The 20,180-nt window shown below is 39.7% G+C and overlaps 1 protein-coding gene across 4 annotated transcripts in view; it reads left to right on the plus strand.

Moving 5' to 3' along the window:
- Nucleotides 1–20,180, plus strand: part of vti1a (vesicle transport through interaction with t-SNAREs 1A) — a 107,255-nt gene that overhangs the window by 48,418 nt on the left and 38,657 nt on the right. For all 4 annotated transcript variants that reach the window (XM_079476173.1, XM_079476175.1, XM_079476174.1 and 1 more), the window contains one exon: nt 17,869–17,939. In XM_079476173.1, coding sequence (XP_079332299.1) covers nt 17,869–17,939 — 71 coding nt within the window. The remainder of the gene's footprint in view (nt 1–17,868; nt 17,940–20,180) is intronic.

Raw genomic sequence — 20,180 nt, forward strand, 5'->3', positions numbered from 1 at the left:
AAAAGAAATTCAGTTGACAGCCTTTCCATGTTATAGATCAAATTTGAGAGCGATACAAAAACAAGTCAGTTTTGACTGACCAGATGAGGCATCACCCTTGTTAGTGTCTCAAGGACTTTTTCCTCCTCAGACCAATAATTCTTCCTACACACATGGTTAAAGAGACACACTTTCAAACTTTAATATCATCCAGTGTTCTTCATCAGAATCTGTGTTATTACATGTCCACATTTTCGTGCACCATCTACAGCATGTGTCTAATGCCAAACGTGAATGTGTGTATTCGTCTAAAGGAATAGACGTGCTGGTGATGAATGAAAGAGCAACACAGACTGCCATAGGTTGTGTTTCCTTTAGTGTCAAGTTGCCTGGCAGACACAAGCGCAGGCTGGACAGACAGGTAATTTTTCAGTGTCGCTGAGCAGCATTGCTTCTGTCACATATGCACACCCACGCCCACACCTCATTCATTAAGCCGGTTTTAGCATATGTCGGCGTACCGTGGCAATTTCTTTCTCTCGTTTTCTCCACCCCTTCTCCACCTGTCTTCCACTCTCAGACTGGTAATAATGATAGCTTGGGGCCTTGATGGGGGCTTCTGTCATTCTGTTTGACGACGGGTCGCTGAGAAAGTCTAATCTCGTGTCGTCTCTGCTAATTAGATTTTTAGCTGTGCTACTCTGTCGGATTATCTTTTGTGCCTTACGAAGCTCTTCCCGAATATTGTTTTTAATTCTTGATCTACCTGTTCCCGCCCCTTTTTCCACTGCCCCCCGTCGTGCATTCCCCTGCCGTGCCGCAGAGGCCAGCGTGTTTGGCACGGGCTATTAATGCGAGGTATTTTAATCTGGGCTATTTGTAAATGACAGCGCAGTAGGCTCTGACAGGTGCTAATCGTTGACAGCAAAAGTAGCTGAGGAATGTGCTAGACTTCTCCTTGGATGCGGTCCAAGGCTACCTGCGAGCAGGGGCGCAACTACTCAGTGTTAGGGGGGTATGCAGAAACAGTTTTGGCGCCCCCCCTGCTAAATAAAAGAGTGTGCCTGACATCATCATGTATGGGCTTGAAATAATAAAGGTTTATTTTAAAAGCATATCAGACAGCTACTGTAAGCCTCCATAATTATATGGTATATGGACACAAATATATAAAAATGTATTCATGGAAATTTCTCTGCGATTTCTTTCTTTTTGCCGTATCTAAAACGTACCGATCCGTACCGAAACGTGACACAAGTGTATCGTATCGAACCGAACCCTGAATTTTGTGAACCATTACACCCCTACCTTTTCCATATTCATAATATTAAGAAATTAATCTGTTGGTATCAAGTTGGTATCAAGCTCCCTCTACACTTCCACCTAATGATAGACCTACCTGTTGCTTTCCCCTGTCTTTCCTGATCCACCATCCACACACTTGAATAAAATAAATTCGCTATTAAATATAGCAGCCTAAATTAAATGGTTAAATCAGCCTAGGGATGGCATCAGATAAGACAACTATTATGAAGTAAGGTTGTGCTGCTGTTGAAATTACATTAACATTTGGGATTTTAAAAAGTACAAATATGACACACACACATGCATATAGAAAAGTAATTACAGGGTCACATCTCTCTCTGTTTAAAAGTCTGTGCTGATATATATACATACATACATACATGCATACACATATAGCACAGATCTTTAAAGAAGCAGAAATGTGGCCCTTGCAGCTTCCATGTCACCCAGCAGATGTAAAGTAGCCTGTCTGCCAGCACAGCTGAGCTAACATGAAGCTAATGGTAAAATAAAATCCATTATAAACCAGCCTTATTGCATAAGTAATGTTTTTCAGCTTCTAGTCATTTATTGTGCATGCTACATTATATTTACCAGTTCTTATTTTACTTTAATAAATATATACATATTGAGATATGTCATGTGGGTTTAACCAAAATCTAAATGTAGATATCAGCAGCAACATTATTTTGCATTAAGCTAGAATACACTTGCCAGTCAATATTTATATTTGCAAGCCTCCAAGTTTGGTAGCAAATCTATTTATGATTCCACGGTCGCTAGCTAACGTTAGTCTGTTAACATGAGTATTGTATTTGCAAGAATAGACGTCACATTTTAAATCCTACCTGTTGCCTTTCACCATCCACGTATTTAGCTGACGTCGCATCCCTTGACAGGCCATCTCCTTTTTCCATCTTTCTTTTTCTATTTTTAGCCCCCGAAGGCTTTTTTGGTTTATCCATCTTTTTCAAATTCAAATTTCAACGACAACTCACTAACGTTACTGCGTACTTAACGTAACTCACGGCGCCCCGCCCACTCGCGATATTACCCTTCCATGTCTAAATAAATTATATGATGGAATCTTATGAGGGCACCGGTGCCGCCTAGCCTGTTAGTCCTCTTAAATGTATATAACTTTTTATATATACAATAACATATAAATTTTATAAAAATGTATATAACTTTTATTATTTCAAATTTTTTAAACCATCGGGTTGGCGCCCCGGTGCGGCGCCCCTATGCGCCGCATATAGCGCATACCCACTTTTTGCGCCACTGCCTGCGAGGGTCTCGTCCAACCCTCCACCCCCTTTCCCACCCTATCTGTCCATCTATCTTTAAGCTTTTGTTTTATTTCGCCTTTTTTCGTCATCCTTTTTGGATTCGCCTCTGCCCTGGTTAAAGGCCTGACTGTGTTGTGGTGAGATTGTCAGGGCCGCTCTACCTCGTCTGTACACAGTGAGGATTTGTGGAGGGGGTGGAAGAGGAGAAAATATGAGGCCCGTGGACCCAGCTGAAGTTACCGTACTAGAAGATTTATATGTAAAATGTACATATCTTTTTTTTATTTGATCTATTAATATAAATATATAGATGTATAAAAAGATATTTGTTTTAATATTTTCATTTTGAATATATTATGTTATTATTTTTTATATATAATATTTTTGACATTATTTAATGTATATAATGTATAATGCATCATCTATTTTATGAGTATATATATATATATATTCTATATACATTTATGTAATATTTTATGTTTAAATTGCTAACATGGAGTTGAAATTCTAAGTTTTTTTTACTGTCTGACCAGCAACTTTTTTGATAAATGTGGGAATGAAAACATCAAGCTGTGGTTGTTAGTTTCTGCTCATCTTACGGTAGTGAGAGTGCCAAGATTGGTGTCAGTTAAGGTTTAAGCAGTTCTTTAGGTGTCAGTCCTGAAATCATCACACTATTGATATCACAGACTGTAATACAAAATATTGTTTTTGTCTATTTTGTCTATCAGTCTGCGGGTGGCCTGACATCCAGGCCACACGACGCAAGAGTGTGTTTTTTCAGGTGAAGTGTGTTCCCCGGACTTTGGCCTCTGGCATTGCTGCAGCTACTGATGCCAAGAGCAGATGCAGCACTGGGAGGTGTTCCGGCGATTTCTTCTCCTCAAAGCTCTCAGCATGTCCCGACTGGGCTCATTAAAGCCGACTTCAGCTTCGTTTAATCAATTTTTTATATTTAAAAAAAAAATCTGCCGTGATCTTAAATCTTTGCTAATTTAAGCTTTGGAGGAAGACGAACGATGATGCTGTGAACCTTGATGTTTTGCACGACATCTGAGATTTACACTGGAACTAGTTGTAGAGTATCAAGGTCCGTACGAGGCAGATCTCTCCAAACGGGTCCGGGCTGATCCTCCTCCCTCTCCTTGTGGGAGAATTATTAGTTTTTGCTTAAATTAGCATGGATAAAAACACGACTGTAGCCATTCCCTTTTAATTATACATTTCAGTAGCTCCACTTTGGGCAAGCCGGTCTTGGTGCGTAGACTGTTTTCAGGGTTCCTGCGGTTCTCATAAGATCAGAAAACCAACACAGTGGAGACTGAAATGTAATAGGATTTATTTCATATCTGTAACAGCTGAATGAATGTTTCACAAAAGCGAAGACAGAAAGCACATCATCTGTCCATCTGCGCTCTTGTTTTTTATTGGCTTCTTTGCTAAATGCTTTTTTGAGTGTATTTCAAGCCAAACTTACCATATTGTAATTTATACGCTTAGGCTGTGTTCACACGTGACTTGACAAGACAAACTGAGACAATGGCGATTTTTTAGAATAGCATTTGTGCATGAAGACAGACAGGCTTCATAGGCAGCGTATCGGACGTCTATTTGAATTATAAACGCAGAGCGTCTTTGCAATAACCAATCACATCTTTCAAAACTGGCACTTAAAAAGTGATCATGACATATTTTGAAGAAACGGTTTACTCCATAGGATATCATGTAAAACACACACTTGCAGCCTCAAAAAATAAGCCAAGTGTGAACATGGCCTTAGCATGTTAAAAGTTAAAAAATTGCATTGTGGTGCTGTTGAAAACTCCTTCATGATCTGGAGGAATGTTGCAGCACATCCTCACCCTTGTTAGCCCCTTTGGCATTGGTCGGGCACTTATCCCAGGGTCGGGGTACCATGCCAGCCCAGGCCAGGACACTGTGCCACCCTATATAGCCCCCTGTCAGTGACCTCGCCACGGCCGCTGCGCAGCACGGAGCCGGGGCCTGTCACGCGTCACCACCAATTACAATCAGCTGTTACGCTGCACATCCAATGCAGCTGGCAGCAGTAACACCCTCATGTTCTTTTCTGTCACATAAACGCACGGCTGTTTGCATGTTCACGTCTTTTATATCCACATACAAACTGTTACAAACACAAACAGTACAAGCAACGCGGCTGCCTTTAGTTGTACATTATTTAAAGCCCAGAAACACTTGCTCGCCGATTGAAAAGAGCATTATGGCTGCGACGGCGCGAGAACCGACTCCTTTTTTAATCCAGCCGGAAGACAGCGGTTACCGACTTTAGATAAATGTTCTCACCCTATAAGAGGGCCATTCTTTATAACACTTTCAGTTTGACCTTACTGTGCTCAAATAGTGATACGTGGAGCTTCTTTTGAGTTTCCTTAACTCCCTTTAGCTCTCCGCAGCTCCCGAGCTGGGACTAATACAAAGAGACCTGTTTACATTAACCTTGAGAAAACATTCTCTCTGCGAGTGAACTAGATAGAACGTGCTCTCCTGTTGCTTTATATGATATGTGTTTGTGCTGGGCAAAGCTATTACTTGAGAGATCTGGGCTTCAACAAAAGAGCCCTTACCTTGGTAAGGTACAATCGCTTCAATTCCCACCAAACTAGAGAAAAAAATCAATTAACAAATAAAAGGCGAAAGGATAGAAAGTGGGAAGGATGTGTGAAAGGCGTGATATGAATATTATGCCTTAAAGAAGAATGTGGGGAACAAAAGCAAAAACTGTGATGTTGTGTTTTTAATTGTTATTGTGGACTTCAGTTTATACTCCCCCCTATCGGAATTCTGGCCAGCAGTGGAACAGTGTGTGGTTTCGGTAGGCCGTGGCTGGAGACAGAAAGGTCTTTGTTAGACGACGTTCTGGGCAGCTTGTGGTACTGGGTTCTGTTTGTGAGGATGTTGTCAGTCCATAAACAGCAGCGTGTCACTGACAGCGGGACCCCTGTTCCTTTACGACCACACAGCTGTTGTCTAGCAGATCTGTATGTCACTGTGTGTGTCTGTGAGCGTCTTTCTGTGTTGTAAGTGTTCTTGTCCTTTTTCTTAGCAGACATACAGGTATAGATCACCTGATAATATTGTCATTATTTACTTATTATTTAGCTTTCTTTTCTCAGTGGAACATTTTTATTATGGTGAAATATTTGATGTGGAACTTTAAAGTAACGTTTTTGGTTAAGAATAAAAAGAAATCCGTTTACGTGCAAGTAAATATTAGAGAAGTGTTCAAAATTGTCTCCTTAGTCTGATTCACAACAGTAAGCTTATAGACCACTTTGCAAGATGTAAACACTGACCCAGAAGGACTTTCGGTTTCAGTTTTTTTTTATTTATTATTATTATTAAAAAAATATTGTTTTAACATTTTGAATAAAAAGCGATAAATATCCTATCAGATAATAAAAACTGGTTTCAAATGTTCTGTTGGTTACATTTTTGTAGTGTTAAAAACCTTTCTTCTGGACCAGTGTTGTTAACGTCTTCTGAAGTGGTCTATAAAATAATTTATTATTTAATTTGTTGGATACGATTTTACTGGAAATTTTGGTGATGCCATTTTATGAGAAAATGTCAGAATTATTAAAAGATTTTATAAGATAAAATATATTAAATTATTATGAAAAAGATATATTTTTTAGTTCATGTTCATTTTTGTTTAATTTTAAGCTATTTTGAAGCAGGCTTTTTGTCATTTGTTTATTTTGTATTTATTTGTTTTAGTTTTATTTCAGTTTATTGCTGAAACAACATTTCTCAATTTAGGTTAATGTGTTTCAAATAATATATAGAACACTATTTTATTAGATTTTTTGTTAACAGAAATGTTTTAGTATACTATAATAACCTTGATTTGAAGTCAACCCATTTAGCTGAGCACTAGTATCCTGCACTTTTACGTTTCAAACAGAGATGGCTGTGTGGATATACAGTTGAAGCAAGTGACAAATTGCAGCTATAAGTTTTCTTTAAGTTATTGCTTAGATGTATGCAGATTTGCCCTGATAAAATAAATGCAAATAAAGGCCCAGGGGCTGGTTTATACATAGCAATTTACTGTGTGTCCCAACTGGCCCCGCAAGTATCTCACCTAAACCGCGTGGCTTTGAGATCCGCTGTCAGCGGGAAGTCCTGATGAAACCACGTCTTCTCTTCCCGTCAGTCACTCCGGGGTCACATTCCATCATGCTGACTAGACAGGGTGTGCGTGGTACACTGTGTTTCTGTGTGTGCCAACAGGCTTCTGCGAGAGGTACCTAACTCATCACTTCTTCTGCCCATTGATCCGAGCAATATAAAAGAGAGGTGGGCTCAGTTAGATGACATGTATTATTCATGTAAGCGCTAAAGGTATATGCATTTTGTTACTTCCCGCTCCGTGCCTCTGCTTTGTTGGGGTTGGCCACGAAGTCGCATTCCAGGGATCCGCAGGGAACCGCTCCCAAATAAAATCACAGCGACCGACCACCTCAACCTGCCACCACCAGCCAACTTCAAAAACACACAAGCAAATTTTTCATTCAGTTGCGACCGTGATGATTCTCAGCTATGTGTAATAGATTAAAAGTAAGAGAAAAGATGAAGACAAAGACAAAAGTAAGGGTTGGAAAAGAACAGCGACAGAGCTGACAATTGAGTTGTAATATCCTGTAGTTTATGAATAATGAATTTGATGGCATGGAGCTCTTAGAACTTAGATTAAATTAGTTCTGCCATGTCTAAAAAGTTAGATATGCTTCATTACTGGATGAGATGGCAAAGAGGTGAGCTGGGCTGCCGGGTCGGTTGCAGTTAATTCAGGGATACAGAAAAGATTTTATCTTCTTGCCACAGCGTACATGACTTTCATAGTGACCATGTGTGATAGTCCCTGACAATGAGTCAAGTCAGTTTATTGTGTGGTGTTCACAATGCACATTGTTTACGAGCAGGTTTACAAATACAATATCTTTTATGATTGTTTGGCAATGACCTCTCTTGAGGACAGTCAAGGTTGTTGGTCCAACTTGCGATGGAAAACGACTTTAGAAAGCAAGTAAGGATTAAAATTGAATGTCATACAGAGATGGAAGATTATGAATTAACGTCTTGACATTGATTGGATTTATGTCTGTCGTGCCACATGGTTAGAACACAAATACGTTGTGTTGTTTGGGTTAGTGTGGCCTCTGTGCTGATGTTATGTGGTATGCGTATTTTCACAGTGACAGTTGACAATAATCTCTCTTCATCTGACTAGCCGTGGCTATTGTTAAATGATCTGCATGATATGTCTGTTTTGTGAGACGTACCATGTTTGGACTGATAAAGCGAATGTGTTCTTGGTTGTGATGCAGAAAAATTTGAAAGGAAAGAAATGTCTTTTGATCGCTGGAAGATTCTTTTATTTAAGCGTTTTGATATTAGACTTTTATACATTTTACACTTTAAGATTCTCACATATTGATTAAGATTCTCACCTTATGACAGAGTATTGTGCAAGGAGTTGTTTCTACTGAAAATCTTCTGAAATTTTCTGAATGATGGGGGCCATAAAAAAGTAAAATAACAGGTTTTTACGTAAAAAATAAAAATGTCCTTGTAAATTTCGGCCTGTTTCTGTGTTCTGTTTTATCGCATTTGTGAAAAATCTGTAAAATTATTTAAAATAATTTTTTTACAGTGTTCATGTCTTGTTAAATGATCATTAACAAATATTTTGGTTATTGTTTTTCTTTATGAAGTTTTAAACTTTTATAAAAATCACTTTTTTATTAACCTTTTCTATGCCAACACTTTATTTTTCAATTTTCTGTATGATTTTAGGCTTTTGGACCCACTCTGCTTCGTTTTATTTTCAGCTATTCATTTTCTAATGTCACATATTTACATTTTGACAACAAAATTGGTCTTTTGAATATAATACAACTTTTAAATGAGAATAAATATGCAGTTTTGCCTTAATATGAGATTATATTAGCAGACCTTTATACTGTTGTCGCATTAATATAATAACAATGTAGATCGCAAATGTCAATCAATTCACATAAAGTTTCCCACAGAGCGTCGCTCATATAATTTTTAAAACCATCTCAAAAGTGGGTTCCATTTCATCCACGGCTTTATATAAGCTGCTGGGTAAACGTGTTTCACCAGTGCATTTTCCGTGTGCTATGACACAACTGTTTGGCTCATGAGTATTAATGAACTGAAAGCTCGAGTGGGAGAATCCCTAAGTGTTGGTAACTGTCAGATTCCGTCAGCGCTACGAATGCTAACAGCACAGACTAGCGTGCCTCCGCGTGCTTCAGATTCAGACTCATGTTTGATGTCTTGCTTTCACACCCGCCGTTTGTGCTTAAGCTAAATTACTGCAGACAGTCTTAATTCTCCAGGGTATTTTTGTTTGTTTTGTGAGAATACATATTTTACATATCATTGGCACATCGCTGATGTGTTTAGCAGCATATAAGTATAGATATTTTCTTGTTTTGGCTGAATCAGGCCTTGCTTTGTAAGAGTTGTGACAGGCGTTTGTGAAGACACGCTAAATAATGAAGCACTTTGGGCCAAAGACCCCAGATCCCTCTGAGATATCTGCTGTCCTGCAGAGATCAGTTCATCTCACAGGCATTAACACCATCTTCTCTTCTCTCTTGTGTTTTTAGGTCATAGCAAAATCCCACTTTTTATAATACTGTATAGTAACCCAATTTTTACGTACATGCTTAGCATACTTTTGCAAAATTACAGTAACAATTGTAATTCAATAGTCATATAAATGTTTCATTTATTGTGGTTTAGGTTGATATAGTTTAGCAGGTTTCGGTGGTGTGACATGGGTGGGATCTCCGATCGGCTGGGTTTTCTTGTGATTTTTATTAATAAGTTTATTAAAAATGTCTGCAACTTACAAGGCACACCTGAACACCTGTTGGCAAAAAGAGAATTGTTGTTTTACCGGTTTGGAATTTTATGAATCTGCAGTATCAGCATCATATCATTACAGTCCAAGCATATTTAAGGACTTGTCCTATTGTTTTCTAGAGTGGATTAATGGAGTAAGTAGCACACGTTTAAACAAAACTCAATGGATCAATGGATTCTTTAATACAAAAGAGAGTGAAAAATAAAATCAGTGGGTGCTTAAATGTGCTAAAGTCTTTCTGAGCACCACTCGGGGGCGGCTGTCAAAACATGCAAATGAGGGTGATGGCACATTGTTTTGACAAATATAATTAAGGTGTTTCAATTTGGAGTCCTGCGATACATAGGACCGCAGGGCTCCCAAGCACTCCGCTAATGGTGAAGATCGCTTTTAAGATCTGAATGTGTGTTGGGTTTTTGTTTGGGCTTTTATTGGATAATGAACTGTTAGGAAGTGTTAGATCTTGCCATTGTTTGGCGGAGGTTTTCGTCAGAGATAGGCAGGGATGAACACCCCGAGGTGTTGTGTTTTACAGATAATTAAAAGGTAAAATTTGCGTTTGGCTGTTTGATCTGGCTGTCAAGTTTGTGATTAGAGGCGTTACAGGATTTAATCAACGGTAATGGGATCATTAACGTTCCTAAACTGTTCCTAAAAGACGGCGGTGGAACATCAGGATGTTTGAGTTGAGCGTCCGACAGAGTTGAGCGTGCGAGTCTAGCAGGGTGTGAAGTTTGCTGGTGTTCTGTAAATGATGTGCAGCATGTGATTAGGAGGAAGTGAGGTGATTATAAGAATTACCGCCCCACCACACCAGCTCGTGTTTAGCGATTTCTCACATTTACGGTTTTCATGTTAGTCTTTCCTTCTCTTGTTTCTTCTCAGAAACTCACGCATTCTTTAGCTCAGATGTGCGTGTCTGTTCAGTATTCATATTCTGTATATGTTGTTCATAAGACTTGTTTTTATCTGTCTTTGTGACATTGACGATTTGTTGGGATGGTAGCAGTGAAGCATATTGATGCCATCGTTTCACATGCAGTCATGTTTATGACATATGAAAAAGAATGCACATGTTTTCTTGCATTCCTTGAACACCAGCTATAAACAAGAGTCTTTCAGGCAGACGAGCAAAAAGTCATGTTCACACAAAAAAAATGGCATCAATATTAATATAGTCAGCTGACAGTGTGTATTAATTTTACGCGGTCACGTTGGGTGCACATTCCGGCTCTGTTAGGCCCAAAGAAATAATTTGATGCTGTGTAAGAATGAGGTGAACATGGTCCATTTGATGGGTGCGGATTTACCAGTTTGGGCGTCGTAGATGTATGGGTCTCCAGTGGGCCATGGAAATTTTGCCTGTTTAATTGAGGAGCTGGAAATCAGTAAACGACCAGCTCGTTTTGTAAGTAAAGCAATCAAGAGCGGACCCAGACTCTATTAGTTTTCATTTGGATGCTTCAGTAATGCCAATTGATTAAATTGAAGCAATTTGCTGTGGGAAAACTAACCAGCCCACACCTTCCCTGCCCACATCTTGTCAACATTGTTTAGGTCTTATGGTGTTAGGTAGGTCTCTGTTATTTGAAGGGCACTGATATTTAAAAGAAACTGTTTTATTTGGGTGTCATTTTGTGGGTCATTATTTAATCAGGGTACTGTTGACTTATTACATTCTTTAATTGTGATGCTATAATTATTTCAAGGACTAGATGTAAAAATCATCATTTGTTTATGTCCTTGCATCTCCCCCTTCACACTTAAGTTGTATAAGCCTTGGAAAAACCTTGAATACTAGCTTATTTGTTAAGATGACATGATCTAAGAGTAACTTTATTGTTTACAATTTTTTTTAACCTCTTTATTTAAGTTAAATGACTGCTAGCTAAGTAGTTTAATGCTTATTTCTTTAAAAAAAGATTTTAATCTTGATTCATTTTCGTGATTTCAACACGAAGTTCTATTTTTTTAAATGTATAAATCTGTCTATGCTAGAGACATACAGTATCATAAATGTTCAGCTAGTTGAAGAATCACCTTTATTTTCTAAACTTTTAACCTATAAACCCATTGATTCAGTAGAGGGTTACACTTGATGTTTCTCATCTACAGTATGTTTGTTTTCATGTTCATGTTAATGTCAGCACTGTTGAACTCGTTCTCCAGTGCTCCTTGTCCTCCGGTCTGTCGAGAGCCGCGCAATTATAATAAAGTGGATATGGGAGGGAAATCCATGTTCATTTTCTCCTTCCTCCCCCCCATCTCAAACAAATAGTTCAATTAGCTTATGCTGTCCCTCCGGCGTGGTCATTCATACCCATTAAACCTGTGTCTTATCACCCAGACGAAGCCCTCACATCTCCACACACAAAAATCGGCAGTAATCGGGTCTTTAGATGAGCGTGTGAGATGTGCCGTGTGTGCGCTGAAAGAGAGAGAGCGAAGAACATGATTAATAGGGAAAGTTGAGTGGCTGGCTAATAAAGATTTGTCTTAATCAGAAGTGATTTGTCGGAGCAGAAGCGCGGCAGGGTCAGGGCTGAGCCAATGAATAAAACAGAGACCAGCGGAGTGAAAAAAGGCCAGTGAAATGGGGCCTGACTACCTAGCGATCGCACTCAGGCAGACAGGCCATGGCCTGTACCGTATCTCTCCTGTTTGTACCTCTGAAGCCATCATATTATCTTCATTTCCATTTCATTCTGTATATCATTTGTCTGTCTGTCATAGAAAACCCTAACTTGTAACCTTATCACAGTTTGTGAAAAACAGTGATAGAAAGACCCCCATACGCTTTTTTTGGAACTACTCGTGGTGTTGTACTTCTGGTGCACTTATTTGGAGTTTCTGCGCAAGAGCACCCAGACGCAGACGCAGCGGAATGTCACCGTACTTCACTGAAGAACTGCGCAGAAACAATCGCAGTAAATCGCAGTATATCTTCATGGAATATTATCTTTACTTAATATCCTCAGGATTTTTGACATCAAATATTTTTTTTATCATTTTGACCCATACAGTGTATTTTTGTCTATTACTCAAAATGTTCCCGTGCTACTTAAGACTGGTTTTCTGGTCCAGGGTCACATTTGTTGGGATCAGCAGTTGAATAGTGTAACCAAATAATAAAAGTACTTTCAGCACTTTTGCTCCCAGATGGGGGACTATCTTGTCTGAAACTGAAAGAAAGGAACTGTGTTCCTGCGTTGATCTTCCATGTGTGTGTGCGGGACAGTCGGTGTTGGACCTGCCTTTACTCTTCCCCTGGGCGCTTTTGCTCTCATTTGGCTGTCTGTGGATTGTGTCCAGATAGAACTCTGTGTGGTAACCTTCAAAAAGTGGCTGCACACAGTAATAAAAAGCAGTCCGAAGCCGGGGACTGAGCCTGTGTCAGGGCATGTACCCTTTCAGCTCTGGGGACAGACAGAGGCCTTCAGACAACTCAGAAAAGACTTGCTCTCAAACAGCTGCTGTAAAATTGATGATGTGCCCAATTATATGTGTCTGCTGAGGAGAGGTGGATGGACTGACAGATGAGGAAACGGAGAGGTGGAAAACGCCTCTTCCCCGGTGTCGTTTGCTTCCGTCTTGCTGCAAACGGCCGGCGGGAAGAGAGGGATGAAAACGAGTGACATTCGGACCTCCAAGATGTCCTGAGTGATTTGATCTTCCTGCAGGTCAGGCTCAAAGGCGGACAGGCACGGTCGGTCATACAGAAAAGAAAGACAGTGAGACAGTAAGATGAAAGTAAGTTTGACTGCAGTAACACAATGTTTCAGATGTGTGGAATCATGGGAAAGTAGTGAAGTAGAAGGAAAACACTTAAAAAAGCAAGATACAAAGAAATGTAAACGGAAAAGCGTTGCAGATGTAGGAATTGCGGGTTTGGCCAAAAGGTTTCGGAGATTTCTCTGTATGAATCTAACATTATTTTTGCCTAGACATTGCAATATTTCATATTTCTGCACATAGTTTCATAACAATTGAAACTATACCAAAGCTAGATGACTAAACTCGTATTTGATCAAAGATCTAAACATCAGTAGTTTGACCTAATTTGAATTTATTCTACATTTCAAACACAACAGAGAGACATCATATCTAAGGCTGTACCATGCGACATATATATTACACATGCTGTGAAAAAATCAGTCTGTGCTACGAATCAAATTAATAGTGTCGCACTCGTGCGATACAGTTTGGCAGGTGCATTAGACAGAGCCGCTTGTTTGTGTGAAGTGCATTGGTCATTGTGCTTGTTCGCGTTTGAAGTTAACTAATAGTGCACCACTATTTATTTTCGTTATTTTGCAATTAAAACGGCATCGAGTCCAATGATCTAGAGCCCTATGAGCTGCGCGATGCGGGAGAACATGAAAGGAATCACGAAAGCTGAATTCTACAATTTAAATGTCATCGCTTGTTCTGCATGTCTATGGGTGAATGAGTTGCACACTTTAACATGTTACAAGCCTGACACTCTTAGATCTGTCTGTATGTTCCTATGTGAGGACATGAACACGTGAACTTCATCCACAGAGTTGCTTTAAGTTTATTTTACAAGCATTTCGCTGTTTGAGTGAAGCTACTGTCAAAGCTCTGAAGCGCCTTCGCGACCACCCGCCAAAATAAAAGTCAGCTTAATTTTAACCAGATGATAAAACAATGAACTTTGTACTAAGGAAAAAAACTAATTTGGTAAACACTAAACATTATATGGCCATAATTGATCCATTCGTATAATGTTAATGTCCTTTTTCAGTCACCTATCTATTTATTTGATCACTTGAGGGTAATAACAGACGTATAATTGTGCTCCAACCGTTTGGCCTGTGCTACAAAACTTTAAAACTCTGTAGCACTGGTGCTATGTGCAAAAAAAGTTAACGCACAGCCCTGATCATATCCAATTACAGGGTCCAAAATAATTCCACCTTACCTCTCCGCAGGATCAGTTTCAATCTCTCCACATGTACAGAATAAACAGCACAGTATGCCCACATATGATCTTATTGGCACAGCAGTTAGAGCAAAGGTCTGTAAGCGGTGGTCAGCAAGCGGCTAAGACGACTGCATTAATAAACAGCCCATCGGTAATGATGGCGCTGTTATAGATTTTAGTAATATCCTTGTTAAATGGGCCTTAGGGATCTGGATCTTTAACTAGAGCAGGCCTGTGGAAAAGCTTGGCGTCAGGGTCATTTAAATTGTTAATAGGGCCTTAAGCGAGGAAAGAATATTTTATATCATTATGAGCTGTGAACATAAGCATGGGGGTATTTATTTATTTATTTCGTTTTCCTCTCGCCCGTGTTTTTCACAGCTACACGCAATTTACGGAATGTCAGCGTCTTCATTAAACTGTGTGATAATTAATTAGCACCTCATTACGTAGACAAGCATCTGAAGTGAAACGTACAACTGACCGTAATTCATCCCAGGCATAAAAATGACTTTTTTTTTGTACGTGATAATGACCTCGGAGATCTAAATGTAATGTGTGCCGTATTGATATATCAGCTTGGTTATGTTTATTAGCTACGCCTGTGCTCGTGTTTATAACAAACAGAGCTTTGTCTATAAGCGATGGTTTAGAATAATCTTTATCATAGAAAAAAGTAAAAACACTTTACAATAAGACTGTATTTGTTAACATCAATAAACGCGTTGACAAACAAGAACTATCCATGAGACATTTGAATGTCATTCTTACCTTAACGCCGAAAGTGAACGGCTTTTCCTCTTGGAAGCATTCAGTAAAAAATCAAATAAAATATTTCAAATTCACATTTTATGTCTGTTGTTTTTCTCATGTGCCAAGTGTAATAAGCAGGATAATGTACAAGCAGGCGGCTGTTATCTTTAAATAAGCCCCTTGAGTGTGATACAAGACCCTTCTCTTCGCGTCGGGTCCTGATCAGACTGTCAGGGCTTATTTCTGCGATAACAAACGGCTGACCGTACATTGTCCCTTACTTAATGTTAGTTAATGTCAGTACACTTTGTCATTTAATAGTTCGTGATGAATTAACTCATGGTAACAGACACAACGTTTGGTTTTAAGATGTTATAACAAATGCTGAAATTAACATGAACTAAGATTTAACATTTCAGCCAAAAATTATCTCATCCTTTAGTTGTTCCGAATCATTGCCAGCTTTGACCTACCATAGTAGGAAGAATTGCTTTATACGGTGTATTTTGTTTTGGTCTGTTGAACACCAAAGAAGATATTTTAAAGAATGTAGTAAAGCAAGTTCTGGGGAACTTTATCCTACTGTGGTGGTCAATGGTGGCCAAGAACTGTTTGGTTACAAGCATTCTTCCAAATATGTAGAAATGTATATTTGGTTTGGATTAAGTAAATGATGACAGCATTTTAATTTTTGGGTGTTCCTTACAGAGACAACCTTAAAGAGAAGTTAACCGAAAAAGTTAACCGACATTTTTCTACAGATTTTTGTATTATATAATAGAAAATAGATGTTTTTAGTTGGACACAGTGCATGTTTCCCCCCGTTTAACAGTGTGTTTGTTTTTCTCCATCCAAACACAGCATCTCACTTCCTCTGTTTCTCTCTGCTCAAACCTCCACCGCTACACTCCTCTCCAACTCTCATTACTCTACAAATATACGGATAAAGAAGAACGACTGACAAATCCGATTATTAGTGAAACAGAGACAAACGGATATATAAACGTTACACAAGTGTGGAAAGAGCCGTGCAATTGCGGGTTCGTGAAGTTCCTGGGAATGTGGCATACATATTTCTAATCGTGTGTGTGTGCATTAAGGGCTCGTTCCTAATGGCAACATCAATTTGTGGTCCCACAACTAAGGGAAATATTTATCTTTGGGCTCATGCACTGGGGAACTGAAACTGGAGACCGTAATGTGTTTTACAGCGTGTTGGCCGCAGGAACATTGCATTATACAGTTTGGTTTAACAGCTTTTATTCAGATGCACTGGTGGAGTCAGCTAACCCTTCTGCTACTTGTATTAAAGAAATCATTCTTAAGTGTATTTGTCTCCTCATCTCGCTTTTTATTTCATTTGAATTTCTCCAGAACGATTGAGTACCTACAATCGTGGTTGACAGAGACAGCTGAGTGACCGGAATGGGAGACATTGACTCAATACCAAGAATAACTGTACCAGTTCAGCTCAAACTTGACCAATAAGAGGTTTCTCTCGTGCGTTTTTATTTCTGAAAGCGTATGTTTATTTATATCTCGTTGCTGGTCGAGCGTAAACGGAGGGCGCTGACAGGATTGTTTCATTTGCGTTTAGACTTCTTCATGCCAACGGTCTCATCTATCATCTGAAGTGATATACGAGCGAGCGCGTCCTCTCTTTATCTTCGTGTGTGCGTGTCGCATAGCCGCCGCATTGTTGCCATTGTGACCGTGTCACATTCATTTGTTTAAAGGCCCCTTTCGCCCCGGACAGAGACGGATAGCGGTGCTTAATTTTCTTTACACAAGATTTCCACTCCCATGTGGGCGGCTGTATTCGTCGGCCGCGGTTATGATTGTTATTAATATCTGTATTCAGTCTTTTAATCTGGCCTATCTGTCACTTTGCGGTGTGACTGCTCCATCTAATCTGAGTATCCTTCAATCTGTCTCCACTCTGATTGGAAATTAATGAAGGCAAGAGATGTGTGTTTAGCCATGGGCCCGTGCGCCTTCTTGTTTCGGTCTCTTTCTTTTTGTACTGTTCTGTCATTGCGAGACAGCGCGCAGATGTAGCCCATTTCTCTGTTCCTCAAGCGTAACGCCACACGCAGGCTCTTTCGGCGCTGCACCTGTGTAGTGTAATCCAGTCGTGAGTGTTGTTTACTTGTGATTGTTTGGTGCATTTGAAAGCAAAGCTTTGATCTATGCAAAGATTTTTACTCTCCTCCTCTCCGAACTGCTAATGTGGTTTCTACTTATAGTGGAGTGTTTTCGCAAAAGGGAGGGTGAGATTGTGTTTTGTTTATTGTTTTGTTTTTTTGGAGCTTTTGGGAGACGCATATGACAGTGACCGTGAGCTTGTCAGACGACATGTTACAGATGTCTAAGTGAGTGCCGTAAATGGGTTTACATCATGACAGATGAGATGCGTTTGTAAGCAAGCAGCTGAATATTGCATGTGCCGATCTGGCCTGGGCTGATGCGACACGCTGGGATATGCAAAAACGTTTCAGTAACTTGTGTTTCGGGATCCCCTGGCATCAGGGTTGTTTTGACATTTTTTCATAAAAGTGGTACCAATACACACTCATGCATGATCTATGGAAGATGACACATGTCTATAAAAGAGTTTTACTTCAAACTGTTTTTTATTTGATCTTTCTCTACAGAGCAAGTTGGACAGGAGATCCTCACCAACCTCGCCAGTGACCGCGAAAAGATCCAGAGGTCCCGAGATCGGGTGAGCTTATGACCACAAACACACCTACAGACAGGCACACAGGCTTACAAACACTTATGTTGATCAGATCTTAGATTTAAAGATGACATGAAAGCTACCATATGACAAAGAGCTTCCGCATATCTCAAGTTAATCTTGAGGACTTACTGAATAGTATCGGACCCTTCAAATATCCACAGAGTCTTTAGTTTGATCACATTTATAAAAGACAGATACAGCTGTACGATTATTTCCAAACGATCTCCAAATCCAGCGTTATATCCACCGTTTTTATAACATTCATCACCCAAATGCAGTGAACAGACAAACACAGCAGAATTTCACGAACATAGTTATCTCTCTCTCTCTCCTGCACACAAGTGAAAGCGACTTGTGCGCATGCTTCTTGTCCCACTCTCTTTGGTTGATGTGTGGGCGTGCTTTTCCGGTAGAAAAGTTGTTGTGTAGCGATTTTTCATGTTCGAAAAAAACTTTCCGAAGCCTGTATGAACACTGGGGGAGGGTATCGAGCACAGAAATAGTACGTAATACGTCCAACTAGTTTTTTGACAAGTTGACCACGTCAAGCATGAGAAGACCACAAGTTTAACATTTTCCTGTCAGAATGCATGAAACACAGTTGCAGGGCCACTTTAAGAGCCTTGACAGGAATACAGGAGCTCACCAGTTTGCACACCCTGACCACCCTAATCTCCCTACGTATCTGTGCACATTAGCATCCCTGCTACAATGATTTATCGAATGTATTGGACACATAAAAGACCGCTTGACACAGAGCACAGTGCCAATAAGAGGTCTTTGTGGTCGTCCCGTCTCACGCAGTGAAGTCACACTTGATGTAAGACTGTCTGAACAGTCATAGCTGGACACAAACACCTCCAGACAGAACAAGGGTTTGTTCTTGAGTCTTCCGCCTGCTGTGATGCTGTAAGTTCTTCCATAGCTTTGTCTCCGAATGTACTGGACGGATATCAAAAAGATGTTTGTGGACTCCAGACTGTGTGCACTGGATTACACTAGGTTTACAAAACGTTAACTGAATGTCAACTTGAATTCCCTTCCTGTATAATACAAAGTACACTATACGCTAAGACTACCTGTCAAATGTTTAGGATAACTTGACAAAAATGTTACTCATGATCTTAAAAATCATTTAATATGAATATGTATGTTTCAATGTTTGAAATTCCTTTTTTTTGCCAAAAATAATTGTGCCAACATATTAATTTACGTTATTAGAAAACCGAATTTGTATTTAAAAGATATGTTCAAAATTGTTGACTCGAATAATGAATAAAAAGCAGTAAATACGAGTCCAGCATAGATGGAAATACCTTCAGTACTGTAGAAAAAGCTTCCCGGGTTGGACCTCATGAAGCAGGATGATAAAATGTGAAGTGTACGATTCTATTCAAAGGCTGGCTAAAGATGGTAAAATATAACATTACATATAACGTTTGTGTTATTCCATGGCTTTGATGGGTTTACAATGTGGGGGGAACAAAAAATAGTTTTGGGGATTTTATATTTCATATCTGAAAAAATATATTTTTCCCTGGCCAAATATACCGATTAGGCTCACAGCCAAACAGCATAATATAGACGTATGTAAGATGAGTATGAAAGGCGATGATATACAGAACTGTTTGTGGTGAGCTTTTTTGAGTCTCACCCCCCTGCAAGTATCAAATATCTCTCCTCACATTCTCATCGCTTCTTTATCTCACCCCTGCCTCACTTCAACCTTTATTTCATTTGCTTCCCTCTGCTTGTGTAATCGTCTTTACCTTTGCATATCTCACTCCATCACTCTATCTATTTGTCCCTGTCACGTCCCCTGCATAGTCTTAGCATGTCTCGCGCCCTCTCTCTGTTTCTCGCTCTCTTTCTTCCTAGAAGACAGGTATAGAGAGCTCAGTCAGGGGCCCCTCTGATGGCCCCTTATGAAGGATGCTTAAAGATCATAACATGGCAGTTGGGCAGGCAGCTCATTTCAAAGGAAATAAAACATTTCCTTTCAAAGGTCTGCTGTCTACGGAGAATAGCTCCCCTTCCCCGGAGCCCCGACTGGCCCTTTAAAGACGTTTTGCCGGGCAGGAGAAATGGGGAGAAGAAAAGAAGAGAAAGCACGATAAGACGACATTAGATGGAAAGAGCCGTAAACTGCTTTTCCTGCGAAGGAGACGACAGATGAAAGAGTTTTTAGATTGTCTTTTAACAATCGGCACACTTCTTGGCCCT

Source organism: Barbatula barbatula, assembly GCF_947034865.1.
Source record: "Barbatula barbatula genome assembly, chromosome: 16".
Lineage (NCBI taxonomy): Eukaryota > Metazoa > Chordata > Actinopteri > Cypriniformes > Nemacheilidae > Barbatula > Barbatula barbatula.